The 25,695-nt window shown below is 52.3% G+C and overlaps 1 protein-coding gene across 1 annotated transcript in view; it reads left to right on the top strand.

The window, feature by feature from the left end:
• Nucleotides 1-25,695, top strand: part of POR (cytochrome p450 oxidoreductase) — a 39,837-nt gene that overhangs the window by 689 nt on the left and 13,453 nt on the right. The window contains exon 2 of the mRNA XM_024745370.1: nt 10,865-11,056. Within this exon, the coding sequence (XP_024601138.1) occupies nt 10,865-11,056 (192 nt within the window). The remainder of the gene's footprint in view (nt 1-10,864; nt 11,057-25,695) is intronic.

Raw genomic sequence — 25,695 nt, 5'->3', positions numbered from 1 at the left:
TTTTTGTGGTACGCGGGCCTCTCACTGCTGTGGCCTCTCCTGCTGCGGAGCACAGGCTCCGGATTCGCAGGCCCAGCGGCCACGGCTCATGGGCCCAGCCGCTCTGTGGCACGTGGGATCCTCCCGGACCGGGGCACGAACCCGCGCCCCCTGCATCAGCAGGCGGACCCCCAACCACTGCGCCACCAGGGAAGCCCCTTGGAGTTCACTTTTGGTGAAGGTTTTAACTAGTAATTTGAATTCTTTTAGAGAGCTCTTCAGCTTATCTATTTTTCTCAAATGAGCTCTGACAGTTTGTGTCTAAGAAATTTGTCCATTTCATCTAAGTTATCAAATGTTGACATAAAGCTGTTCGTAATTTCCCATATTACCCTTTTAATGTCTATAGAATCTATTGATGTCCTCTTTTTCATTCCCTATATTGGTGAGTTATGTCTTCTTTTCTTCCTGATCATTCTGCCTGAGATTGATCTATTTGAGAGCAATGTATGTGTCAAGAGTTCTAAGAATTCAAATCTAGTCGAGAATTTAAGGATTTTTAAAATGTTTTTTTTTTTAATTTTTGGCTGCATTGGGTCTTAGTTGCTGCGCACGGGCTTTCTCTAGTTGTGGTGAGCGGGGGCTACTCTTTGTTGCGGTGCACGGGCTTCTCATTGTGGTGGCTTCTCTTGTTGCAGATATTGGGTTCTAGGCGTGCGGGCTTCAGTAGTTGTAGCACACAGGCTCAGTAGTTGTGGCTCATGGGCTCTAGAGCACAGGCTCAGTAGTTATGGCTCACAGGTTCTAGAGCGCAGGCTCAGTAGTTGTGGCGCACGGGCTTAGTTGCTCCGTGGCCTGTGGGATCTTCCCAGACCAGGGCTTGAACCCGTGTCCCCTGCATTGGTAGGCGGATTCTTAACCACTGTGCCACCAAGGAAGCCCTAATTTTTTTTTTAATTTTAAAATTTATTTTATTTATCTATTTTTGGCTGTGTTGGGTCTTTGTCGTGGTGCACATGCTTCTCACTGTGGTGGCTTCTCTTGTCGTGGAGCACAGGCTCTAGAGCGCAGGCTCAGTAGTTGTAGCATGCGGGCTCAGTAGTTGTGGCTCGCGGGCTCTAGAGCGCAGGCTCAGTAGTTGTGGCACACGGGCTTAGTTGCTCCGCGGCAACGTGGGATCTTCCTGGACCAGGGCTCGAACCTGTGTCCCCTGCACTGGCAGGCGGATTCTTAACCACTGCGCCACCAGGGAAGTCCTAAAATTTATTTATTTTGGCTGCGCCGGGTCTTAGTTGCGACACGCGGGATCTTCACTGGGGCATGCAGGATCTTTAGTTGTGGCATGCAGACTCTTAGTTGTGGCATGCATGTGGGATCTAGTTCCCCGACCAGAGATCGAACCTGGGCCCCTGCATTGGGAGCACAGAGTCTTACCCACTGGACCACCAGGGAAGTCCCCAAAGATTTTTTTTTTTTAAGAGAAAGATTTTTGTTTAAAGATACTTTTCTTAATATTATTTAGGGAAGAAATCAGAATGGACGTCAGTTACAGACACACATTTTAATTCAAACTGCACCCCTCACCAGCTGTGTGACCTCAGGCAAACCACTCAAACCCACCTGAGTACTGATGTCATCGTTATAAGGAGATAATAGTAATTTCCATGTAGAGTGGCTGAGACATTGATGTACACCCCAAAAGTGCCAGGCCCCGTGCCTGCTTACATGTGCATCTGTTACTCAGAGTGAGAAGTTGGAGACGACCCTGCCAAAATCATCCCTGTGTGCAGTGTGCCCGCGTTTCCCTGGAGCCGCTACTCACTTCTCCCCTCTGTCCCCACAGCACTTTGTAAACAGTGATTTTATAGCATTTCTCACATTTGACCGCAGTGTCTTCTGTGCTTCCTTGACCAGACTGCGCACTGCTGCACAGCCGGGCCATGTTTTTCTCATCTTTTCTCTCTGTTGCCCATATAGATTTAAGTGCTCAAAAATATTTTAATAAACGCAGAATAGGAAAGTCATTACATAATGGTACGTCAAATCAGTGGACCATCAGGCAGCCAAAGAAAATATCATTATAAAGGATTCTTTAGCAACGTGAAAAACTGTGTTACAAAGTAGAATACGTTTTATCCACTTTTGTTAATGAGTGTATGTAGATGCGTGTGTATAATGTATTTATATATGGAAAAAATGAAAGAAAACTCTAGAGAGAAAGCAGCTCTGTGGGCAGTCAGCTTCTGCCTGACCTTTCATCCTTTAAGATAACCATTTGAGTGGGGTGAGACTGGGATGGGAGGTGCTGAGTCCCCTGTCGCTAGAGGCTGTACAGGCACAAAAGAAATCACTGGAATCACAGGGCACAAAGGGCTGTCGAGGTGCCTGGTCCAGGAGGCCTGAGGCAGGCATTCCTTCCCTGCCCCGGTTTACCAAGTCCTTCCTCTCGGGGCCAGAAGGAGCAGTGAAGTCCCATCAGGGAGCAGCACTTGTGTCTGTGCAGAGGGAGTTGGGTTTGAAAAGATATCATACAGACATGATGGCCATGTGCTTGGAGGCTAAGAGACTCATTTACCCCTGAAGATGCTCCTCAAAAGCCGAAAGCCAGGCTCTGTGGGAAGCACGGACTGTTCTTGGGACCAGTTTCTTAATCGGAAGAGTTAGTACTTCCCCCTTTTTTCAGAGTCTGCTGTGTGGCTCCCCGTCTCTCTTCCTATTTCCTGAATCCTTAGGATGTGCCACGGACCACGTGTCACAGCGTCATTGTCTGCTTTCGCTTTCCATAGCTGCTCTTGTTTAACATGAACTAGAAGCGTGTGTGTGTGTGTGTGTGTTTGTGTGTGTGTTTCAACACGCTCAGCGAAAGAAGGTCCAGGAATCAGTGTTGAAGTATTAACTCAGGTCAGAGACTAGGGGTTTTTCCTCCTGGCATCGTCACCAATCAGCCGGTTCAGTTTAATGATCATCAATTTGGCAGGTCTGTGTCCCAGGCCCCTGGGGTGGCAGGCACTCTGTCATTAAGCACAGTTCACCTAGCCTTGTGTTGACACATCCCCAGTGATGGAGGTGGGGGGCCACGCCTCACAACAGCTCATTTTCTTTCTACATATTTTTGTCAGAAAGTTCTTCTTGGAGAGTGTGTGAACCTCTGGCCTCCGTTACCGCGCAGGGTAAGGGCTCAGTCCCTCAAGACTGCTCCCCACACCCCGCTTCAGATGCCAGTCACAGGTCCAGGTTGTCACCTGTGCTTCTGGCCAATCAGCTGTAGATGTGGGTTCCCACAGCCTGCTGCTCGGGTTTGATGAATTTGCTAGAGCAGCTCACAGAGCTCAGGGAAACATTCACTTATGTTTACCAGTTTATTGAAGGATATGATGAAGGATACAGATGAACAGCCAGATGAAAAGATACATAGAGTGAGGTCTGGGAGGGTCCAGAACCCAGGAGTTTCTGTCCCTGTAGTGTGAGGGTCACTCTCCCGGCACATGGATGTGCTCACCAACCTGGAAGCTCTCTGAGCCCCACACTTCTGGGGTTTTAGGAAGGTCTCCTCATGTAGTCATGATCAGTTATTCACTCCATTTCCAGCCCCTCTCCCCTCTCTAGAGAAAGGGGTGGAGGCAGGGACTGAAAATTCCAAGCTTCTATTCATGGCTTGGGCTTTCTGGTAACCAGCCCCTGTGCAGGAGCCCACCCAGAGTTGCATTTGAACAAAAGATGCTCCAAGTGCTCTTATCACTTAGGAAATTACAAGAGTTTTAGGAGCTCTGTGCCAGGGACTGGGGGCAGAGACATGTGTGTGTGTGTGTGTGTGTGTGTGTGTGTATGTGTGTATGTGTGTGTGTGTGTGTGTGTATGTGTACATATATATATATATGTGTGTGTGTATATATATATATTTTCTATTATCTCACAGAACTCCTGTGCAGTCTGTTGTACCCATAAATTGCCTTGTGCTGACTTTTAGTAGGGTTACTAAGTTATACCCTCAGAATGCCCCAGAGTACATTGTCTTAGGGGATCTGTGGGTTTGCCCCACTTGGAGTTCAGGCCAGGTGGCTGGGGCCCCAGAGAGGCTGATAGAAACAGGCTCACGTGGCTGTCCACGACCGGCTGCAGTTCCTGTGGGCAGCGCCTGTGGGGCTTTGTCAGCTCCATTTGTGCTGAGTGATGCTAGGTCTTCTGCCTGCTTCTCGCCAAGTCATGCTTTCACAGATCCAGCTCGCCTGGCTGCCTTCCTCTTTCACGTCATTGCATCAGACACAGTACCAGTCATGCGTCTCCATATCCCACCCGTAAGCCCTGTTAAGTGGGGGAGAGGTCGTCAGCTGGGGCATTTGGGCATCTGCATAGAATGTTGGCCTGAGAGTGTTCTAGTCTAGGATGCCTTGGTCATAGCTCCATGTCTGCACTGATCCTTTGGGTGTCACCACTGTTCAGGGTTACCACCCTATGACGTGGTTCTAATCATGCCACACCCTCGCCCTGTCATCATCTCCAACTGGGGCTCAAAGACCTTAGACACGTAGAGGGCTCCTGGGCCCTTTGCAAACTGGTCTTAATCTGTTTTTAAAGGCCATTCTCTTCCTCACCAGCCTTTTACCCACACATGCATCTCCTCATACCACTCTTGAGTCACACTAGGTTCTTGTAACTACTGCTCTTTTATCATGTACACCTTGGCATGTGCTTCCTCTGTCTGGAACGACTCTTACCTCCTTTTCTTTTTTTTTTTTTTTTGGCTGCATTGGGTCTTCATTGCGGCATCGGGATCTTTTCGTTGTGGCTCACGAGCTTCTTTCTAGTTGTGTGTGGGCTCTGTAGTTTGTGGTACGCAGGCTCTGTCGCTGAGGCATGTGAGCTCAGTAGTTGTGGCTCGCGGGCTTAGTTGCCCTGCGGCTTATGGAATCTTAGTTCCCTGATGAGGGATTGAACCCACGTCCCATGCGTTAGAAGGCGGATTCTTTACCACTGGACCACCAGGGAAGTCCCAACTCTTACCTCCTTTACCTGACTGTTGGAACCTGGTCACTTTTCATCACCTGGCTCAGAGGTTGGCCCCTGGGTGACCCTTCTTTGACTGTTTGGACTATCTGACCTTCTTCTTCCTCAGAGCTCCATTTTCCCCTACGCCTGGCCTCCCCATGGTGTTGAAACCATAGGGATATGCCTACAAATCACAGCAATGAGTTGGTGCCCTGCATCTCCCACCAGCGCAATGGTGGAAGAGGCCTGACAAAAGGGAGAATTTAAATAAGATTCAGAGTGTTATAATACCCAAAATGTTCAGGATACAATTTTTAAAATCACCATACTGAAAACTAGGAAAATCTCAACTTGAGTGAGAAGAGACAATCATACAAGATATAAAGAAGAGCCAAACAGACATCTTAGAACTGAAAAATACTATAACATAAAAAAAGAAAAGAAAACCACAACTCAGTATATGGCACCATGGCAGAATGGAGACGGCAGAGGGAATCACCAGTGAACTTGAAGATAGAACAATAGAAATTACCCAGTCTGAGTCACAGAGAGAAACTAGACTGATAAAACTGAACAGATCCTCAGGGACTTGTGGGACTAATAACAAAACACATTTATGTCATCGTGGTCCCAGAAGGAGAAGAGAAAGAGGGTGGGGCTGAAAATGTATTTGGAGAAATAATGGCTGAAGAGTTCCTAAACCTACAGATTCAAGAAGCTGAGTGACTTATAAACAGGATAAACTCAAAGAAAGCTGCACTGTCTTGTCTCGGTTTAGGTGACTGACGAGGTGGACACTAGCTAGAGGGGAATGTGTGCCAGCTGCAGTGCTCTCAGCAGGCTGCCTTGGGGAGGCACTTTCCCCTGAGTATCTCTCAGGCCCTGGAGGATGAGCTGTTAGGCAAGAGCAGGCTTGGTTTCCCTGAGGAGTTTCCCCTGTCTTAAAGCCACTGAACCACGGACGAGTTTTGTGACTGAGCAGGCCCTGCTCCCGCTGCAGCTGGGGGGTCTGGGCTGCCTGGAGGTGGCAGTGCCTGTTCGCCTGGGCTCTGTGCTTGCTAAAGGGGCCGACTGACTTACTCGCTGGCTTCCTTCCCTCTTGTTGCTGCATCCATGGCCAGCTCGCTGTGATGTCAGTGCCAGCTTGGTTGATCAGTCATTTACTGACCAGAAGTTACGTACAGCGAAGGCAAAGCCACAAATACTTCCTGGAGGATGATTTTACGCCCCGGTGTTGTAAACATCCGATGGAGAAAGAGCCCTTCTGTTCTTGCCTCGTTTGCCCTTTCAGAAGCTGGCAAAGCTCCCATCATGCTCTTGGCCTGGGCGACCAGCAATTTGTCCGCCCTGCTCTGCAGGGTGTCGGGCTGCCTGGGGACTGGAGTGGCTGCTTTTGACCTTCAGCATCAGTGGGAACTGGCTAATCAGTGAAATTCAGGAAGAATAGCCCCTGTCTCTCTACCTATCTTATGTATCTATCTATCTATGCCCGTTTCCAAATGTACATTGTCTTTATGATAAAAGTGAAAACCTACGTACAGACCTACTTTGTAATAAAAGATCGAATCAGACCTGCTCTGTTTGGGGTGGGCGAGACCTACTTGGCTAGTCTTTTGATGTACCCCCTTTTCTGTGCCTAACCTTACAGATGAGGACATGAACGCCTACTGCCAAGTAAGAGATTTGCACAGCTGGAGGCAGAGCTGTGGCAAGAGCCTGGTCTAGTTAAGAACGTACTTTGCTTGCTCACGGCCCTTTTGGGTTGATTGGTTGGTTTGTTTTCTGTTGCTGACAAATGCTACTTTGGGCCCCATGAGCTCTGTAGTGTTTGGCGTTCCTCCTTTCCACTAAGTGTAAAAGAATGGATGATTAATGGGCAGAAGGATCACACAGGGCTCCCAGAGGCTCCTGGGAGGGCCTGTGGGGACCTCAGACTGTCTCATGGTCACCCTAGCACACCTGAAATGGAGGGACACTCACCAAGCAGGGTGGTCAAAATTTCCCATCAGAATATTTCACACAGCAGAAGAGTGATTTTATGTCACAGAGTCTTGTTTCCCAGACCGTACCGAGGTGCCTCAAGGCACCATAGCCGGCGCCCAGAGGTGCTCAGGGAGAGTCCACGTCTGTCGCCATTGGTGCAGCTTGGGGTGATTCTCAGTATCAATATGGGATCGTCTGCATTCCTTTGATCTTCTACATTCCTTTTGATACTCTGTGTCTTTGCAAAGCTGGGTTTTCAGGGGTTGTTTGGATCCAACTACTCCTAAATGGAACGATTAGGTATTTCTCTTGGCCTAGGGATACCATGAAAATTTTGCTGAAATGTCAGGGATTCCATGAGCTGAGAAAGTTTGGGAACCTGTGTCCTGGAGGATTGCCACACAGGCATACTCCCAGTCCCGAAGTTCTTTTCAATCTGCAGGCTTCACATAGTGGCTCATGCAAATTTTACATTCTATGTGTTGTAGTGAATTCACTGACTCCCTTCATTCATTCCACGGGGAGTTATGGAGCACTAGATTATGTGCCAAGCGCTGTGCCGGGAAAGTGTGACGCCCGGAAGTGACGGTTGAGCCGAGGTCTGAAGACTGAATAGGAAGCAAGTAGAGGGGGAGCATGCCGGGCACATGTAAAGGCCCTGGGGCAGGGATGCAGTGACGCCGGCTGGAGAGATGGGTAGACGTGTTTGTGTGCACTTCAACGTGACGATGATGGTTTAACAGCTTGCTCTCGGCTGCAGCCCCCATGCACGCTGCTCCGATCCTAGTGGGAAGCATAGGGTGAAGGTTTTTCCTCCCAGGTTGACTTCCTTCTTGCCAGCCTGCCAATCCTTCCTTCCCACCATGTGCCAGATACAGAGGTGCCTCTGACACAGATACACGTGTCCACTCAGTCTCCCCACTTAAATGGGTAGTGAGCACAGCCCTCCCCTGGGAAGCTGGCGCTCCTTTCTAGTTTGCCGCTTGGGTGAGCTGCTTACCCCTTGGACCCTCCGACTCCCGGTTGTAGATCAGATGCTCTCCAGGGTCCTTTCCACTGCCCTTCTTCAGCTTTTGTCTGTCTGACCTCAGGGTTAAAGCTGCCGGGGACATTCTCAGGTCTGTGGAGACCTCAGGTCTGAGTGCTGGCGTGTCTAGCATGCTGGTGAGGGCCTGCTGCAGGGGGTCAGTCACGTTGCCTGTGCGCAGCGCCTGGTCATCTCTGCAGTGGGGCAGGAATTCGTGGTGTCCTGATTCTGAGCTCAAAGGGAGAGGCCTGGGATTCTGAAGGAAGCAGCAAGTCAGGTGTTCGAGACAGAGGGAGAGGGGAGAAGAGTGAACATAGCCTCACAAACTGCATTGTAATCACGTGCCTGTGTTGTGCGTTCCAGAATCTAAAACCGCTCCATAATTGTATGCCACGCTTTGCCAGCCCAGCTACTCTAGGATCTGATGCTCATTCATTGAACAGTTCTATTCAGTTGCTATACCTGATGCTCATTATCTGCCCTTGTGGGTTGACCCTGTAGTCAGGGAGATGGCCAGTGGGGAAAACGTAGTGATCAGGTAGTGATCAGGGCTGTGAGTGGGGAAGGGCAGGGAGAATGACAAGATACTCTAGCGAGGCCAGGTCTCTCTGAGATGGTGACCTCTGAGCGGAGACCTGAATGAAGCAAGGGAGAGAACCCTGCAGGTAACTAGAAGAGGGTCCAGGCAGCCGTATTAACATGTGCAAAGGCCCTGGGGCACGAGCAGGCCCGGAGGCTTGAGGAGTAGTCAGGAGGCCAGCGTGACCGTGAAGTGTGAGGAAAGGGGAGCCGTGAGAATCGGGGTGGGAGTGGTACCCAGGGGCGAGATCGCATGGGACTAATTGACCACGTTAAGGACGTTAGATTTTGTGCTGAGTATGATATGAAGTCATTTGAGGGTTTTGATTAGGGAGGTGACAGAGTCTGACTGACTTTTTCAAAGCCTCCCTCTGGCTACTGTGTGGAGAACAGCCTGTTAGGCACCTCTCGCAGGGTCAGGCGTGTGGGAAGGCCGCCATGCAGCTCCCCTTGCTCTGCGCGCCGTCGCTTTAGACGCCTCCTCCAGGGCTGCGCTTTCTCTTCTGATTGCTGTGGTCGACTGGCGCGCGTGTCAAGAAACAGTCATTTCATTTGGTGGGCATCAGTCACCCCTCGGTAAAGTAAGGGGGCCGGGCGGCCTGAATCAGAAAGGTGGCTGGACAGGGAGCGGGCGGTCGTTGCTGCGATGTGAGGGGCGCCAGCTGGGGGCTCTCCGGAGTCAGCACATCAGCCCCGCCCAGAACCCGCAGGCTTCCAGGCGGGCTCTGAGATCATGTGGGACAGGTCCCCTCCCCTCTGCTTCTCCATGGCAGTAGGCTTGTGGGCCAGATGACAGTGCCACCGCCAGGGTTGGATAGAAAGATGTGACTGACATTGAATAAATATTCAGTGTGTTTATAAGTTGACGCTTAAACATAGACAGTACTCTCTGGGCACTAGAATTAAGATGGTCCTTTAACGTCAGATATCACAAAAGGGCGTAAGCTGAGATGACTCAGGAACTCAGCATGAGGAAAGCCCCTCAGATTAATAACGAAGCCAAGAGCCAGGCTTGAGGGCCGTCCTGAATGGCCTGTTCCTGGCATGTTGCACAGGTCAGCAGGGCTGATGCCCAGCCCTCGGATGCAGGGCCCACCCTGTGGCTTCTTGGAGGTGGTAACAGCTAAGGGAAGTCAGATGTGAAGTAATCTCCCATTGCCCCAGTTGCAGAGCTGTGACTAAGGCATTCCTGACCGAGTCTGGAGCTGTGGTTTCAGTGAGAGCCACCCACTTGGTGACAGGGCACGATGCCGACTCCAGAGCTGAGCCCGGCCTCGGTGATAAGAGGCAGAAATGCGCTGCTGGGGTTTTAGTTCCTCTCACCTTGGTCTTTGTTGACTCATATCTACATACCCGCCAGGTTTCAGTGGTGGAAGGACCAGTTGAGCACCCTTCAAGGGAGCTAAGTAGGTTGGTGTGCTGGGGTCCCAAAGACCACCCCCTGGCTCAGTGATTCACCAGGACTTGCAGAACTCAGAAAAGCTGTTTGACTCTCAGTCACGGTTTATTACGGCAGAGGGAAACAGACTGAAATCAGCAAAAGAAAGACTCCATAGGACAGAGTCTAGCAGGAGCCAGGCAGAAGCTTCCAGTTGTCCTCTGCCCGTGGGGTCACGCGACGGTGCTTGATTCTCCCAGCAGCCACGTGTGGAAGCCCACTTGAGCCTTGGTGTCCAGGTTTTTTTATTGGGGGTCAGTCTTGGAGGCATCGGGAGCCCAAGTGCCTAAGCTTACCTCCTCAGTCTCCAGCACCCCAGAGGCGACACCAGTATGATGTGATTCAGAGCCCCAGGTGTTCCCCTAAATCACATCGTTAGCATAAGCTATGTGCATGACCCAAGGTCTCAGGTATATGGAGACATCTTATCAGGCGGCACATTCCGTGGCCTCAGGGGTTATTTCCTTGGAGCCATCCAAGGGCCAGTCCTGAAGACCTTTGGAATGTGCAGGGTTTGGGGCATCCCAGGCCTGCCACACAGCTGGGGAAAGGGTTTGCTGTGAAGCGGCCCCTCTATCGTGTGGAAGCAGTGCCTCTGCTGTGTCCATGTGGGGCTGGAGAATGCTGGTATAGGGAGTCTGTGGCTTCCGTTCTCTGTGTTCGCAGGGGACCCAGTCCTAGTTCTGGCCGTAGGCTGCACCCGGGTGTGCCCAGGGCTGTGCAGGCACCGTGCAGACCACGTGCTCTCTTAGTCCTGGTCCAAGGCTGCAGCTGCAGCCCTTGGGGCGTGAGCCCCAGACCAAAGCCTTCGGGGGCTTCCCAGCAGGCCTCAGATGGACCCTGCTGATGTCTGTCGTTCTGTCTCCCAACAGTTTCTTGATCAACATGGGAGACTCCAGTGTGGAGGCTGGCGCCACCGCATCTGACACGGTGGCTGAAGAAGTGTCCCTTTTCAGCACGACGGACATGATCATGTTTTCCCTCATTGTGGGTTTCCTGACATACTGGTTCCTCTTCAGGAAGAAGAAAGACGAAGTCCCCGAGTTCACCAAAATTCAGACCACGTAAGTGACTCGCTCAGGATCCCTCTAGAGCACATCTCTGCCATCCCAGCAGTGCCTGGGCAGAAGCGAGCCGGCTGAGAGATGCAGGGTCTCTCGTGCCGTGTTGGGCTGCGTCTTGGGTTTTGCCTTATTGACGGACTCCGCTTTGGACCCACCTTCATAATCCCTTATGCTTACACTGTGCTCCACAGTGTTCAGGGTCCTCTGATACCTGTTTCTTATTCAGGATTCACAGGAACCATTCTGAGTAGAAGGCACCTTGCACAGACAGGTAACCTGAGGCTCAGGGCATTAAAGGTCATCAGCGTAGGGCAAGGTGTGGGGAAGGGGCACAGAGCTTCCATGCCCCCTCTGGGGTGCCACCCTGCCAGCACCTCCATGTGTTCGGCAACCCCGAAACTCTCCAAACCCCATCCTTTTGGGGTTTTATGAAGGTTTTGTTATGTAGGCATAATTGATTAAACCATTGACCATTGGGGATTAATTCAGCCTCCAGGCCCTCTCCCCTCCCCGGAGGTCAGTAACCCTAGATGAAGGCCGTGACCCTGCCCTCACCGGGCCCTTGTGGGTGACGGTTGTGACGTCACCCAGCACTGGTCCTGCCTCAAGGCAGCTGCTTAGTGCCTGTGTCAGGAAGGATCTCGTACCAAGCACTAACGTAAAGGTGGCCTTTACGTTAAAGAGGCTGAGAAGTCAGGACATTGAAAGATACTTCTGAAAAATGGTTTGTGAAATGCTTTCGCGTGCATGATCTAATCAGGGCCTCTGCGACAGCAGTGCCCACTCGGTGCGGGGGGACGGCCTCATCGCTCATGATGGAGGGAGAGGCCAGGCAGCCGGGACGCTCTGGCTCTGGGGACTCCAAGAAGGAATTTCCCCTTGGAGGGATCGGGAAGGTGTGCTGCTGGAGGAGGGCCACACCCCGAGGCTTCGAGGGCTTTGTCAGCAGAGGGCCAGAGGGAAGCTGGGAGGCTGGGCAGGTGAGCAGGGTCCAGCCTGTTCCCTCGGGGCTGGACAGGTCCATTCCTGGTGTGGCAAAGTAGTTTTGCTGAAAAGATACGGCACTCGGGATAAGGGGGCCAGCGTCCAGCGCCCAGTTTACGGTAGCCCTGCGTTTCCTTGTCTGTAGGATGGAGGTGTGTCCCCACCCCCATCCCCAAGCGAGGTTGAGCCGCGGGAGAGCATGGGGCCGCCAGCCTCCGCGTCCCCAAGATCTCTGGCCTTGCAAGATGGACTTGAAGCAGAACTCCTGGACTTGTATCTTGTGGATTCTAATTGTTTCTCCTTGACAGGATGCTGAAGCGGTATTTCCCTCTTCATAATCCTAAAAATTTTAACCCTATATGTTTAAATCCGCTTCTCATCCCTTATTATATCATGTTGAATACCCCATGGCCAGGGGTTCTACGTGTACACTGTACAGGGAAACTGTTATAGTGCAGTGGTTAGGTTCTAGGCCCTGACACTGGGTAATGAAGGTTTGAGTCCTGACTCTACCATGTATTAGCCATATGACATTTGCCCCTAATATGACATTAATCTTTTGAAGTCCATGTCCTCAACTGTAAATCGGAGATAATAATAGAACTTACCTTGTAGGGTTGTAAAAATTAAACGGCATAAGCTGTCGTAGAGCTCTTTGCCCAGGTCCTGGAGCCCTCCAATGGTATATATTTATGGTGCGTGGGCTTCTCATTGCGGTGGCTTCTCTTGCTGCAGAGTACAGGCTCTAGGGCATGCAGGCTTCAGTAGTTGTGGCACGTGGGCTCAGTAGTTGTGGCTCACGAGCTTAGTTGCTCCACAGCACGTGGGATCTTCCCGGACCAGGGATCGAACCCGTGTCCCCTGCATTGGCAGGTGGATTCTTAACCACTGCGCCACCAGGGAAGTACCTATTCTTATTACTAATACCATACCCAGTCTTACAAGAGCCCTCCAAGAACACCATTATTACCCCATTTTGCAGAGGAGGAAACTGAGGCACTAGTGATTGAGGAGTTTGCCCAAGGCTACCTAACTCACAAGTAGCAGAGCTGCCTTTTGAACCCAGATCTACAAACTCCACACCCCCTGTTTTCCCTGTTTGCCATGCTGCCTTCCATCTCTTAAGAGGTAGTTAATATCCCTATTTCAAAGATGAGAAAACTGAGACTCAGAGTGGTCACTTAGCTGATACGTCTGGGCCACCAGCTAGATGGTGACCGCCGCCTCCTGCTGGAAATCCCGCACTGTTGTCCCTGCCCACTTGTACTTTCAGTGAACACGGGTGGTTTGGGCCATGGCACGGTGCCTCCCTTACCCCACCAGGTCAGTGGAGGGTGATTAGTGTGGGGACAGTACGCGCCCAGGGTTGTATCAGGAGTTCTCACCACAACCCCCAGTGGCTTCTAGTTGGTCTTTTAAGGCCTTTTCAGGCCTTCACCACCTGGGATGGTGAGTCCAAACCTTGGGGCATGGATGTTTTTTAAAAACCAAGCCAATGGGAACAATTGTGTCTGAGCAGCAAGCATAGGACACACACCTGCAGCCCCCTGACCCTGGACTTACAGGTGCAGGAGATTCAGAAGGAGTCCCTGTGTTCACAAGTGAATCTCCCAGGCATGCTGGCCTCTGGGGCCCTCACCACTAGGCCAGATTTGGCTTCAGAACCTCAGGAGCCCAGGGAGGGCTTAGAGGGAAGGTCAGTTCTGGAAGGCCTCCTGGGTTTTTTTCATAAACTATTTACTGAAGTACTGAAGTACGTAACAGGCAGACATAAAAGTATACAGATCATAAGCACACAGTTTATTTGTCACAAAACGGATAGAATCATGTAAGAAAGGACCCCTCCTCCCCCTCCAATCCCACCACCGCCAGGTCACCCACTCTCCTGACTCCTCGTGACATAGACGAGTGTTGTCTGTGTCCCGGGATATGTAGTATTTGGCCGTTCTTTCTGAGATTTCTCCATGTCGTGTGTTCTCTCGTTCTCCTTGTTGCATAGTGTTCTGTTGTGGGAATAAACTGTAATTTATTCATTCCCACCGTGATGACCCTTTAGATTGCTTCCAGCCTGGGGCACTGTTACCAGCAGTCCTGCAGGGAACATCCTGGTACATATGGGTGTGGTTCCCGTGTGGACATAGCTCTGTTGGGTATGTGTTGGAGGTGGAGTGGGGGATCAGAGGGAAGGCTCATGTGCAGATCTGTTAGATATAGCCAGTGTTCCAGCATCCAGTCCCACCCCAGCACGTGGGGTTTCAGTTGCTGCCCATCCTCACCAACACTTATTTTTGTCAATTAAAAAATTTTAGCCATTCTAGGGAATTCCCTGGTGGTCCAGTGCTTAGGACCCCATGCTTTCACTGTCAGGGGCCCAGGTTCGATCCCTGGTCAGGGAACTAAGATTGCACAAGCCGTGCAGTGCAGCCAAAAAAAATTTTTTTTTATTAAAATGAAATGAAATAAAATTTTAGCCATTCTAATGGGCATGTGGTGGTAATTGTTTTAACTGCATTTCTCTTATGTCCAGTGACCTTTTCATATGTTTATTGGCCCCTGAGGTATCTTTTGTGATGGTACATTCAAGACTTGGCCCATTTTTTTCCTGTCGGGCTATTGGCCTTCTTGTTGATTTGTTACAGTTCTTTATATATTCTAGATCTGAGTCCCCTGTTAGATATCTATGTTATTGTCAATATCTTTCTGTAAAGTTGCCTTTTTACTCTCTTCATAGTGTCTTCTTGTGATCAAAAGTTGTTGCCTTAAACTGGCCCAGTTTGTCAACCTTTTGGTTGGCCTTCACCTTTATGGTTAATGCTCTTGTGTTCAGTTTAAGAACTGTTATCTTATGGTCATGAAGCTTTTCTTTTGTATTTTCTTCTAGAAGCTTCACTCTTATAGTTCTTATCCTTCGATCTGCCATCCAGCTGAAATTGATTTTGGTATCAGCAAATTGTCAAGGTGCTTCGAAAATCATTTTTTCCTGTGGTTATCCATCCACTTGACCCAGCACCATTTATTGAAAAGGGTTATTATTTTCTCACTGCACTGAAGCATCCCTGTAGATATAAATCAGGTGACTGTATAGCTGGGGGTTGATTTCTAGACTACTTGTTCTGTTGATCTGTTTTCTGTCCTTTCGCCAATACCACAGGTTCTGTTTTCTGTGATTTTACAGTAACTCTTGACTTGGTAACTGGTAGTCTAGGTCCTCCAGCTTTGTTCTTCTCTTTTAAGATTCTCTTGGCTTTTTTGGGGCCCTGGGCATTTCCATATACCTTTTAGAATCAGCTTGTCAAAGTCCACCAAAACAAACAAAAAAACCTTCTGGGATTTTAGTTGAGATTGGGTGGAATCTATAAATTAATTGGCATCTTCCAGTTGTGAGCCTTCTAATCAGTGAACATGATTTTCTCCCCTGGGGAGGTCTTTTGAATGGTTTATAATAGCAATTAAACACTGGTTAGAGAGGAGCAGTTACGAGCAGCGCATTCTCTTAGTCATAATCATTTTAAAAGTCGCTCTTTCATCTCTCCTCCCACTGGCCCCTCAGCCTTTGCTCAGCTTGTACCTCTGGGCAGAGCACCGGGGCCAGGGCAGCTCCTGATGGAAGGGAGCCCCGGGGGATGGTGGCTCCCAGAGGAGTCTGAAGCTCAGGGAGCCTCTCTGTGGCCCGAGGCGCTTTGTTCCTGCCTGTAATGCAACACCCTTCTGGCTGGGTAGGAATTTGTTTCTATTTCTGTCTCCCGGAATGCAGAGGGAGCATCCCATTCCTGTCTGGGTCCCTGGCTCTGTGCAGGGCCTGTCGGAGTGAAGATACTCAGAGAAAGGCCGTTGAATTAGTAAATGCTAAACCAGCACGTGTGTCTGCCTCTAAGGCAAACTAGCTCACAGTCTGGGTGTGGCTTATGTTAAAAATTTTTAAATTTTTAAATTAGAACATTGAAAACCCTGGCAATTCCACATAAAAGTCACTTATAGCTTCTTTTGGAAAACAAAAAACAAAAAAACAGAGGACCTGACCCCACGGAGCCCACCGTGACACTTGCCAGCAGGGGCTGAGGCTGAGCGGGGCCACCCTTCTAGATGGGGCCTGCACCACAGCCTGTGCCCCCCAGCCAGCCCTAGCTGTCCTCCTCGGCTCTGCTCACAGCCCCCCACCCCCCTGCAGTCTGCTTCACTTGCAGCGCCTGAGTGCTTTAAAGAAAAACAAAGCTTTTTATTATAGAACACTGCAAGCAAACACCAAAGCGTGGAGCATAGGAGAGGGAACTCCTGCACCTGTCACCCAGTTTCAACAACTATCCGCTCCTGGCCAGTCTTGCTTCCTTCCCCTTCCTCACTGTTGCTGGATTATCTTCAAGCAAGCATATAATGTCATAAATAATCCTATAATTCATATGAATTATGAATAAAGAAATCATGATTTCATAGGAAATTGGAAATATTTCCTATGAAATTATGTGGAAATATGAACTATGAGAACATTTCAGTCCTCTCCAATGCAGGGACTCCCCTTTTTAAACCTAACACAGAGCTATCGTCCCACCCCGTAAGTTCACAGTACGTCTCAGTATCATTGGATCCTCAGCCGGCATTGTTCGTAGCTCCCTGAGTGACTGATCAATTTGTTTTAACCTTTTGTTTGTTTGTTTGTTTAATTCAGGATCTAAACCCACACATTGCAATTGACTACGGAATCTTTTAAGTCTCTCTTTCGGAGGTCAGGTCTATTGAGGTGTAATTTACATGCAGTAAAATTCACCTTTTTAAAGTGTACAGTTTGATGCATCCTGACAGGTGTGTGCAGTTGTGTAGCCAGTGTTGCAGTCAAGATACAGGACACTCCACACCCCAGAAAGCGCCCCCCCACACACCTCCAAGGTCCCATTGCAGTCGCCACCCCCCAGCCCCACCTCTGGCAACCACCAATCTGATTTTTGTCCCTGTAGTTTTGCCTTTTCCAGACTGTCATGTAAACGGGGTTATGTCATCACAGCCTCTGGTGCCAGGCTGCTTCCCCTTAACATAATGTCAGGTCTCTCTCAGTCCGTGGGCTTCCTTCCATCCCTGTGATTCCCTCGCGGCATTTTCGTTGAAGAACCCAGATCATTTGTTTCCCAAAGTTTCCCACAGTCTAGAATTTTGCTGCCTGCATCCCACTGGGGGTTGCTTCTGAGAAGCCACAAAAGAGCTCATTTTCCTCCGTGGCCTTCATTTGACGGCCTGCTCTTGCCAGAAAGGCCGGGAAAGCCAGGAGTCAAGGCTACCGGCATCATCTCTATCCATCTTTATCTCCTTTTTCCACACCCAGCTCAGGGCCACTCTTTCTAGAGAGGGGTCCTTGGCTCTGCCGAGCACGACGATAGAAACATCAATGGGTTTTACAGAGAGAAGAGCGCAAGGAAAGGCCCCTGTGGCCGTGGAGGGTGGACAGTGCCCGAAGTGTCCTGCATCCGTGGAAACGGTGAGGCTGTGGGCTCAGGACATTCACGCCGCCCTGCAAGCACAGGCGTGGGTTTTCTGATGCCACCTGACCACCAAGGGACCTCTCCTGTCCCTTGATGAGACTGGGGTAGTTTTGCCGTTCTAGCCAGTGCTCGAAACCTTGAACGTGGCCTGTCTGGGAAAGTGATGCAGAGCCTGGTGTCATCGGACCTTCTGACCTCTCTGGGCATTACCAGGGCTCTCGGTGCTGGTGGCTCCATCTCTGTGGGCCAGACACCAGGGCACAGGGGCAGGCGGCATCCTCGGGGGCTCACATGCAGTTGGGGCACGTGAGGATGGTACAGTGACGATGCTCGAACAGCCCAGGGCGCCACGGGGAGGGCGCTGTGTCAGGATGGAGGTGCCCCCCGAGCTGAGTCTGGGAGGCTAAGTAGGAAGCTGGGCCAGGGCTGCGTGTGCAGAAGCCCAGGGCAAGGAAGGAAGGGCCTGCTCTGGGAAGGGCGTGTCTTGGTAGAGCCTGGGTGTAAGTCGCCAAGGGAGTCAGGGGTCATGAAGGGAACTGAGATAGAGCAGAGGCCAGAGGATGGATCTACAGGGCCTTGGGGTTTTATCTGACCCTCGTGGGGAGCCGACGGGAGGGCTGGTGCCAGGGCAGCCCTGAGACCAGCCATTCCTGAATGCAGTTTGGAGTAGATCGGAGGAAGGTCGTCGGGAGGCGTTGGCGCTGACCAGGGCCCGTGGTACAGACGACAAGCAGGGCACGGAGAGCAGCCGTGCCAGTGGCCCAGAGAAAGGATGTGTGCTGGCGCTTTCTAACACTTTAATTCTTGCATCCCTGTTTTACAAGAGGCAAAGCCGATTCGGGGGGAGGTGAGTAACTTACCCAGGGCTGAGAAGGAATAAGCCCCAGAGCAGGACTTCACGCCCCATGCCGTTGCCGCCACTCCTGCTAGCCCCCCGCCCCGGCCCCGTCGTCACCGCCCCTCCCACCCCACTCTCCTTTCAGGGCCACTTTGTCTGTGACTAGAGCCACGTCATCCCCGTGTCAGAGGCTGTGGCTCTTCCTCTGTCCTGGACGGGCTGGGTGACCCTGAGCAGTTTCTTGGGCCTCGGTCTCTGCACGGTCCCAGTGTCAGGGGCTGTGGCTTTTCCTCTGTCCTGGACGGGCTGGGTGACCCTGAGCAGTTTCTTGGGCCTCGGTCTCTGCACGGTCCCAGTGTCAGGGGCTGTGGCTTTTCCTCTGTCCTGGACGGGCTGGGTGACCCTGAGCAGTTTCTTGGGCCTCGGTCTCTGCACGGTCCCAGTGTCAGGGGCTGTGGCTTTTCCTCTGTCCTGGACGGGCTGGGTGACCCTGAGCAGTTTCTTGGGCCTCGGTCTCTGCACGGTAGCTCTAGCCCTACCTGGCACCCAACTGGCCCAAGAGAGGGCAGGCCACCCGGGCCACGGCACGTTGTGGAGTCCCGACAGGCACGGTGGTGAATACGTGTTGAAGGCTGTGTGGGTAGGGGGTCCACCAGGGGAACAGCAGCCCCCTCGAGCCTTGGAGCACCCTAAGTGACAGGGAGGAGGCTCCCTGGGAAGGGCAGTGAAGTGTGAACGGGGCTGCTGTGTCCTGCATCCCGACCGATGGGGTGGCCAGGGGAGGTGCAGCCTTGCTCTGCACAGCGGGAGCAGATGCGAAGCCGCGGGGGCCCTGGGCTTTCACAGGCTTGGAGTTGCTGCTTCAGCCCTGAGCCTCACTCCCCTCCGCTGTCAAATGGGGTAGAATCCCACTTTGCCACTTCACAGGGTGGGGACGATTAAATGAAGTAAAATGAAAGGCATACAGGAGTACTCAGTAAGTCGTAGTTCCTGTTCCCTTTTTTGTCTTTGACCAGTGGCCTCACACCTGCTTCAAGCTCCCACCTGTCCTCACTGCCTTCCGTTGGCACTGGTCCCCGTTCCTGGCCCTATCCGTGGAGAGAGCTGCGTTTTTTTGTTTAAGCTCCAGCGAACCACTTGGTCTTCACCAAAGGCAGCTTTTCCAAACCATTAGCTTTCTGCCACGAGGCTCCGGGCTGGCTCTGCCCCGGTTCAGCCACCTGCTCAGCTCTCATCTGTGCTCCTGCTGTGCTGCGCTGGGGACCAGAGAACTTGTCGCCACACGCTAGGCTCTGGAAGGGAGCCGTTCAAAAGCAACTGCCCTGTGTGTCGCCAAGGGCAGGGGGATGTCTCAGAAGAAATCAGTTCCGCTCTGCAGAAAATTTAAATTTCAGAGTAACCCTTAGGAGCCCTGCCTGGGACTGGAAACAGAATGAATCGTGCTGGGCCATCGTGGTTCATCTCTGTCCAAGTGACTCAGTGCTTTTGTCCAGCCTCCCTCTCGCTTCCCCACCCGGCGGGCTGCAGTTGACTTCCGAAGCCTGAACCGGAGACACTCCTGCTCCCAATGTGGGGGCCGGGAGCCCTAATTGGAACCATTTGTGCTCCATTCTGGAGCGTCGTGGGCTCTGGGCTCTGCGCCTGGGTCGGCTGCGGCCTCTCCTGACGGGCCGTTTGTACTTGGATGCCTTCGAAGGGGGCTCCTCACTTGCAAACGTCTCAGCAGCAAATGCGGTGCCCACCTTGCTGGGCGTTCCCCGCGCTGCGCGACCGGAGGCCGAGATGTGCTGGTTCCACAGCGCGCTCTGCCCCCAGGTGACTGGACCCAGCGTCGTAGGCTCTGTTACCCACAGTTCTTCTGTAGGGAGGGAGGTGGGAACCAGGTCGAGTTTAACGTGATCCTGAGGTGCCCCGGCAGCAGGCTCGCTGCGCTGCCTTTATGGGGAAACGGCCCTGCCATAGCAACCTGCACCACCGCCTTCCGGTGTCCAGAGGCGCTTTGTTCCGCCTGCACGACTCACTTTTTTTTTTTTTTTTTTTTTAATGGGAAAGGGGGAGGATGTGGGGAGAAAGGACTCTGATATAAACAGTTACCAAGGAGACCCGAGCCGGGGTTGGAGAGGTTTCCTCCTTCCCTCGGTCCATACAGAAGGAGGAGGGGTGTGTGCCAGACGCAGGGGCTCACGGGAGGTTCCAGCCCAGAGTCCTGGTTCCTCCCTGCTGGAGCCGCCAGACGCAGCAGCTCTCCCAGGCTGCGGGGACCGAGGCAGGCAGGGGCTCAGCAGGGCTTCCGAGAGGACCAGGGTGTCCGGGAGGATGTTCAGTGTCTGCGGGCCAGTCTGCCCGCTGCCAGCACTGGTAGAGAATGGACAGAGCCCGACTCGCTAGCTGCTGGCTCCCCGTCCGTTTCCAGGAGAGCAGCAAGCTTCCTTTTCCCTTCAGAACAGAGTTGAGAGTAAGAAACCATGGGGTGCGCGTACTCATCTCTGCAGGACGAGCCCATCCTGAGAAGGTCAGTTCCAGACAGTGTCTGGGCAGATGGTGTGGATGCCCGTGGGCACCCCTACTCAGTGTGGATGGAACTTCTTCCCTGGGCAGGGATGCCTGGAGGCACGAGGAGGGCGCTGTGTAGAGTTGACCACAGTCTCTGGGGCAGTCCCAGGGGGCTCACCCAGGCACGGCCACCCTGGCTCCTTCGGTCCTGGTTTGCAGGCTGCATTTCTCTGCTTCCAGAGGAAGGGGTTTAGACCGGAAACCAGAAGGGCCCCCATCACCCACTCCTCGGCCTGTGAAAGATCGGGTTCCGAGTGCAGATCCCGGCATGAAGCTGTCAGGAGGGGTGAAGCCAGCCGAGGGCGCCCATGTGTGGACCTGCTCGGGGCCCGGCAGCCGGGTGTCACGGTGGGCAGCGGCGGAACCCGCCTGGTGTAACCGGTGGGAACGTGGGGAGCTGCTCCGTGCCGGGCAGTGACTAGAGGCACGGACAGTGTCTTCCCCCGCCTCCGCGGGTTTCCCTTTTCCCTCATGGGGCTATGGGCATGATCCTCCTTTTCCCCGTGGGCCGAAGCTAATGACGGGACCAGTGCTGCCTTCAGAAGTGCACGCCCTTCTCAGGAGCACCCTTCCCCTGGGGGCGGGGGGCCCTAGCACCTCCTGCCTGCCCTCTGACACCCCCAGTGAGACCTGCGTGGAGGCCCCGCCCCCCGCCCTTGCTGCCGGCCTGGATCGTCCGCCCCGTGCAGCTGCGTGGGCGCCCCCCAGACCTCCTCCCCAGAGCTCAGCTCCCACCCGCTGCTTGGGTCTCATCCAGCAGCCCCTCGGCTGCTGGCTGCCACGGCTTTCCCTCCTGGGAGCCTTTTTCCTCTCTGAGAATAGAGCCCAGCTCTTCCGCGAGGCCTTTCCTGGGTTCTTCGGCCACAGTGCCTGCTCCCTCAGAAACCCTGTGGCATGGCGTCCGCTCCGTCCATTTGGTCTTCGCACACCTCACCCTGTTGAAATCACAGAGTGACCCAGACAGCTTTCTTCTGCCCTCCGTATCCTCGAGAGTTAAACAAGTTCCAGGCGCTGAGCGCGACCATGGGGTGACCGCAGACGCCGAGATGCAGTGTTTTCCATAGAGGAACCTGAGGCCTCAAGAGGCCCGACTTGTCTAGTCACAGGCCCATTTGGTGGCAGAACCAGAATTTGAACCCAAGTCTCTGCTCATGGTGTGTGGCCCCTCCCCTTCCTCCGTGATAACCCTGGGCTCTTTCTCCAGCCTGGCGATGGGCCCTTGGAAGGTGGAGGCTGCCTCATTTAGTCTCATGCCCTCGGCACCACCCAGTGCACACGTCACCCGGAGAAGGAGAAAGGGCAACCGGGCGCTCCCTGGGCGGTGCGGGTCCCTCTGGTCCCTTTCTTCAGCAAGGCCCCAGATCTGCTCAGATGTAGCTTCTGAGGAAACCTCTGCCCTTTGAGAAAAGAGAGCTTTTCTACTGACATCAGACCCTCTCAGGTGGACAGGGGAGCCTCCAAAGGCCTCCAGGCCGCCTCAGCCAACCTTCTGTTGGGCAGAGACTCAGGACTGACCGCCCGAGAAGCCCATAAAACGTCGTGTACTGAGTGCCGGGCACCGTGCTGATTGCAAAGAGTTACACAGATAGCTCCCCCCAGATTGTGAAACCCAGGCCTCAAGTTGAGCAATGAGCATACGCTGAGACAAGTGCCTGGATGGAGTTCCTGAAGACGGTGACAAACAACCTTATGTCTGAGCGGCAGGGAAAGGGGCTCTGGAGAGGAGCTTAGGCCGAGTGTCTTCAGGGATAAGCAGGGGTCGGTGGCAAAGGGTTAGAAGAAGGACACTCTAGGCCACGGCGTGGTGGGTCCAAGGGCACAACGGAACCGGGGAGCGGCGGGCTGGTCATTGTGGCCAGAGCATTTGGAAGGTGGAGGGGGGTGGATTCTGAACCGGTGGGCCCCTTTCTCTTACTTAGAACAGCTTCTCTGATGTGGGTCTCTACCCAGGGTGTAGCTCTTCTAGTCATCCTCACCAGAGCCTTCAAAATTAACCCATCTATATCCACGGCACAGCGTTTCTTAAAATAGCAACTAATTTGTATCTTCTTAGTACAAAAGCCTTACATTTTCATTGTAAAGAGTGGAGGAGTTGGGAATAGAAAATAGCGAGAAAAAGAAACAACAAACTCATAATTGCTCAACCTGAGGACAGAACAGCTCTTAACACATCGGCATCTACCCTTCTGTACCTTGCTTTTACACAAACATGGGATTGTGTCACCTGTGTTACTTTGTAGCCTGCCTTTCCCATTTGACAAGAACATCAGGTGATGGTCTGTGCTGTTCCGTACAGAGCAGCGTGCGTCACAAGGCGCTAGGCTGTTCAGCCTCTCCCCTGTCTTCAGACGTCTGAATGTGTATTTGAATATAAAATGTATTTTTAATTATAAAAGTAACAGAAAACAAGAATTTGGAAAATTAGGGAAACCCTCTCACCCGTTACCCTAACACTCCCGTGTCCTCTGTCTTAAGATGCTGGTGTGTTTCTCTTCAGGCCACTTTTCTATGAACAACTAATCATGTGCGTTCCACTTCTAAGGACACAGATTCTGCTTTTCCTAGAAGAGGGCAATTGTGAGGGAAGATGCATTGGTTACCTTGCTGGCTTGTTTCTCGCTTGGCTTTGCGTCGTCAGAATTTCTCCTGGAGCATCTGCTGTGGCCCGTCCACACGTGGAGAACTGGCAACGGTCAAGAAATTGACGAAGAAGAGTTCCATATAAGTGAATATTCCAAAACTCAAGCCTGGCCCCTTTTAGGTGTCAACTGAATGCATTTACTTTGTTTTCATTTTTTAAATTGAGGTGAAATTCACACCCCTTAAAATTCACGGCTTTCACCATTTTACAGTGTGTAATTCAGTGGCTTTTAGTACAGTCATCCTGTTGTACAGGCATACCACTGCCTAATTCAAAACCTTTCGTCACCCCAAAGGGAAACAGTCACTCCCCACCCCCTCCCCCCAGCCCCTGGCACCACTAGTCCACCTCCCGTCACTATGGATTTGCCTATTCCAGACGTTTCCTATAAATGGGAATTGCATTTAGTTTTGACCTGCTTTTTTTCTCATGATTTTTCATCAGAAACATTTGTCTAGGTTGCTGGTATTTAACCATCAGTTTAAATTTACATCTGGTTTTATGTTTAGTGGGTAACACATTCTCATGACTCAGAATTCACAGCCACTCAGTGGAATTCGCGTCATCGCGCGCCTTGCTTCCTTTCCTGATGGTGTGTCTTGGTGAGCACACCGTGTTAGTGCTCAGACAGACAGACAGACAAGGTTGTAGGTTGTGTTGTAGTTCAGTCTGCACACAGCTAGAGGGTTAGTGAAGACGTGGCCATTCGCGGCTGGGCGCGGGCAGAAGTTGGACATGTGGCCAAGATGCTAGACACAAGACCCCTTTGAAGTGCAGGTTGGAGCTGGGCATGGGAAGATGAAGCTGGGCATGGGAAGATGGAGCTGGGCGTGGGAAGATGGAGCTGGGCATGGGAAGATGGAGCTGGGCGTGGGAAGATGGAGCTGGGCGTGGGAAGATGGGGCCAGGCCTGAGCGCCTCTGCTCATTCGTGCTCCTGCCCTGGCCCTGCTGAGGTTAGGGATGGGCCGGCCCGGGGATGCCGGGATAAATGGGGAGTCGGGGATGGCCTGCTCTGGGTTCCTGTGCAGCTGGGCCCTTGCTGGGTGGGAAAGCCTGGGTGGCCAGCCCCCCGCTGCCTCCCTGCTGCCCCTTGTGGGGCTGTTGCACCAAAGGGACCTCGGGACGGAGGAGGGAGGCTGGAGTGGCCAACCCGGGCACCGAGCCTCATCTTCCCCTGCTGCCTACTGTGATGTTATTTAATGCTAAGACCCTGAAAATAGCATTAGTCCTGCACCTACTAACCTAGTGAAAAGCCCAGCAGGGGCTTAGACATGAAACTTCTGATACCCTTATGTTTACGAAATACCTGTCTGAACAGCTTTGCAGGGGCATCCTTAAAAGAAACCTTCAGGGCTTCCCTGGTGGCGCAGTGGTTGAGAGTCCGCCTGCCGATGCGGGGGACACGGGTTCGTGCCCCGGTCCGGGAAGATCCCACATGCCGCGGAGCGGCTGGGTCCGTGAGCCATGGCCGCTGAGCCTGCGCGTCCGGAGCCTGTGCTCCGCAGCGGGAGAGGCCACAGCAGTGAGAGGCCCGCGTACTGAAAAAAGAAACCTTCACTTACATAAGTTTTTCCACGGACTCCAGGCCTGTAGCCGTGACAGACACTGCCTCATGCTGTTGTGATGAGTGTGTGTGTGTGTGTGTGTTTGTGTGTGTGTGTGTGTGTGTGTGTCTACACGCACGTGCGTGCTGGCACTTCACTCTGTTACACCCTACTGTGCACAGGAGGCAGTGGAAAGAGCAAAGAATGTATGTCTTTCGTTCCCCGGGTATGAATGCAGTCTATGGGGCGTGTACCAGAGAGTGAATTGCTGGGCTGTAGAGTCACAGGAGGTACTGCCAAGCCGCGTTCCAAAGTCACCGTGCCATATCGCCCTCTCCCAGCTGCGTGTAGGAATTCCCATTGCTCCACAACCTCGCTTGTTTGAGATCTTGTCTGTCTTTTCAGTTTTAGCCATTCTTACTGGGTGTATGATAGATCTCACTGTGGTTTTAACTTCCTTTTCTCTGGTATCTAATAACGTCGAGCACCCTTCCCTATGTTCTTTGGCTGTTTAGATGCTCTCTTTAAGAAGGTACCCGTTCAAGCCTTTTGACAATGTTTCTGTCGCAGCATGTGTCTTTTCTGATCGGTTTGTAGGGATTTCTTATG

Source organism: Neophocaena asiaeorientalis, unplaced genomic scaffold, assembly GCF_003031525.2.
Source record: "Neophocaena asiaeorientalis asiaeorientalis breed wild unplaced genomic scaffold, Neophocaena_asiaeorientalis_V1.1 scaffold461, whole genome shotgun sequence".
NCBI lineage: Eukaryota > Metazoa > Chordata > Mammalia > Artiodactyla > Phocoenidae > Neophocaena > Neophocaena asiaeorientalis.
Note: the sequence above shows the minus strand (reverse complement) of the source record. Positions and strands in the feature narration are given on the sequence as shown.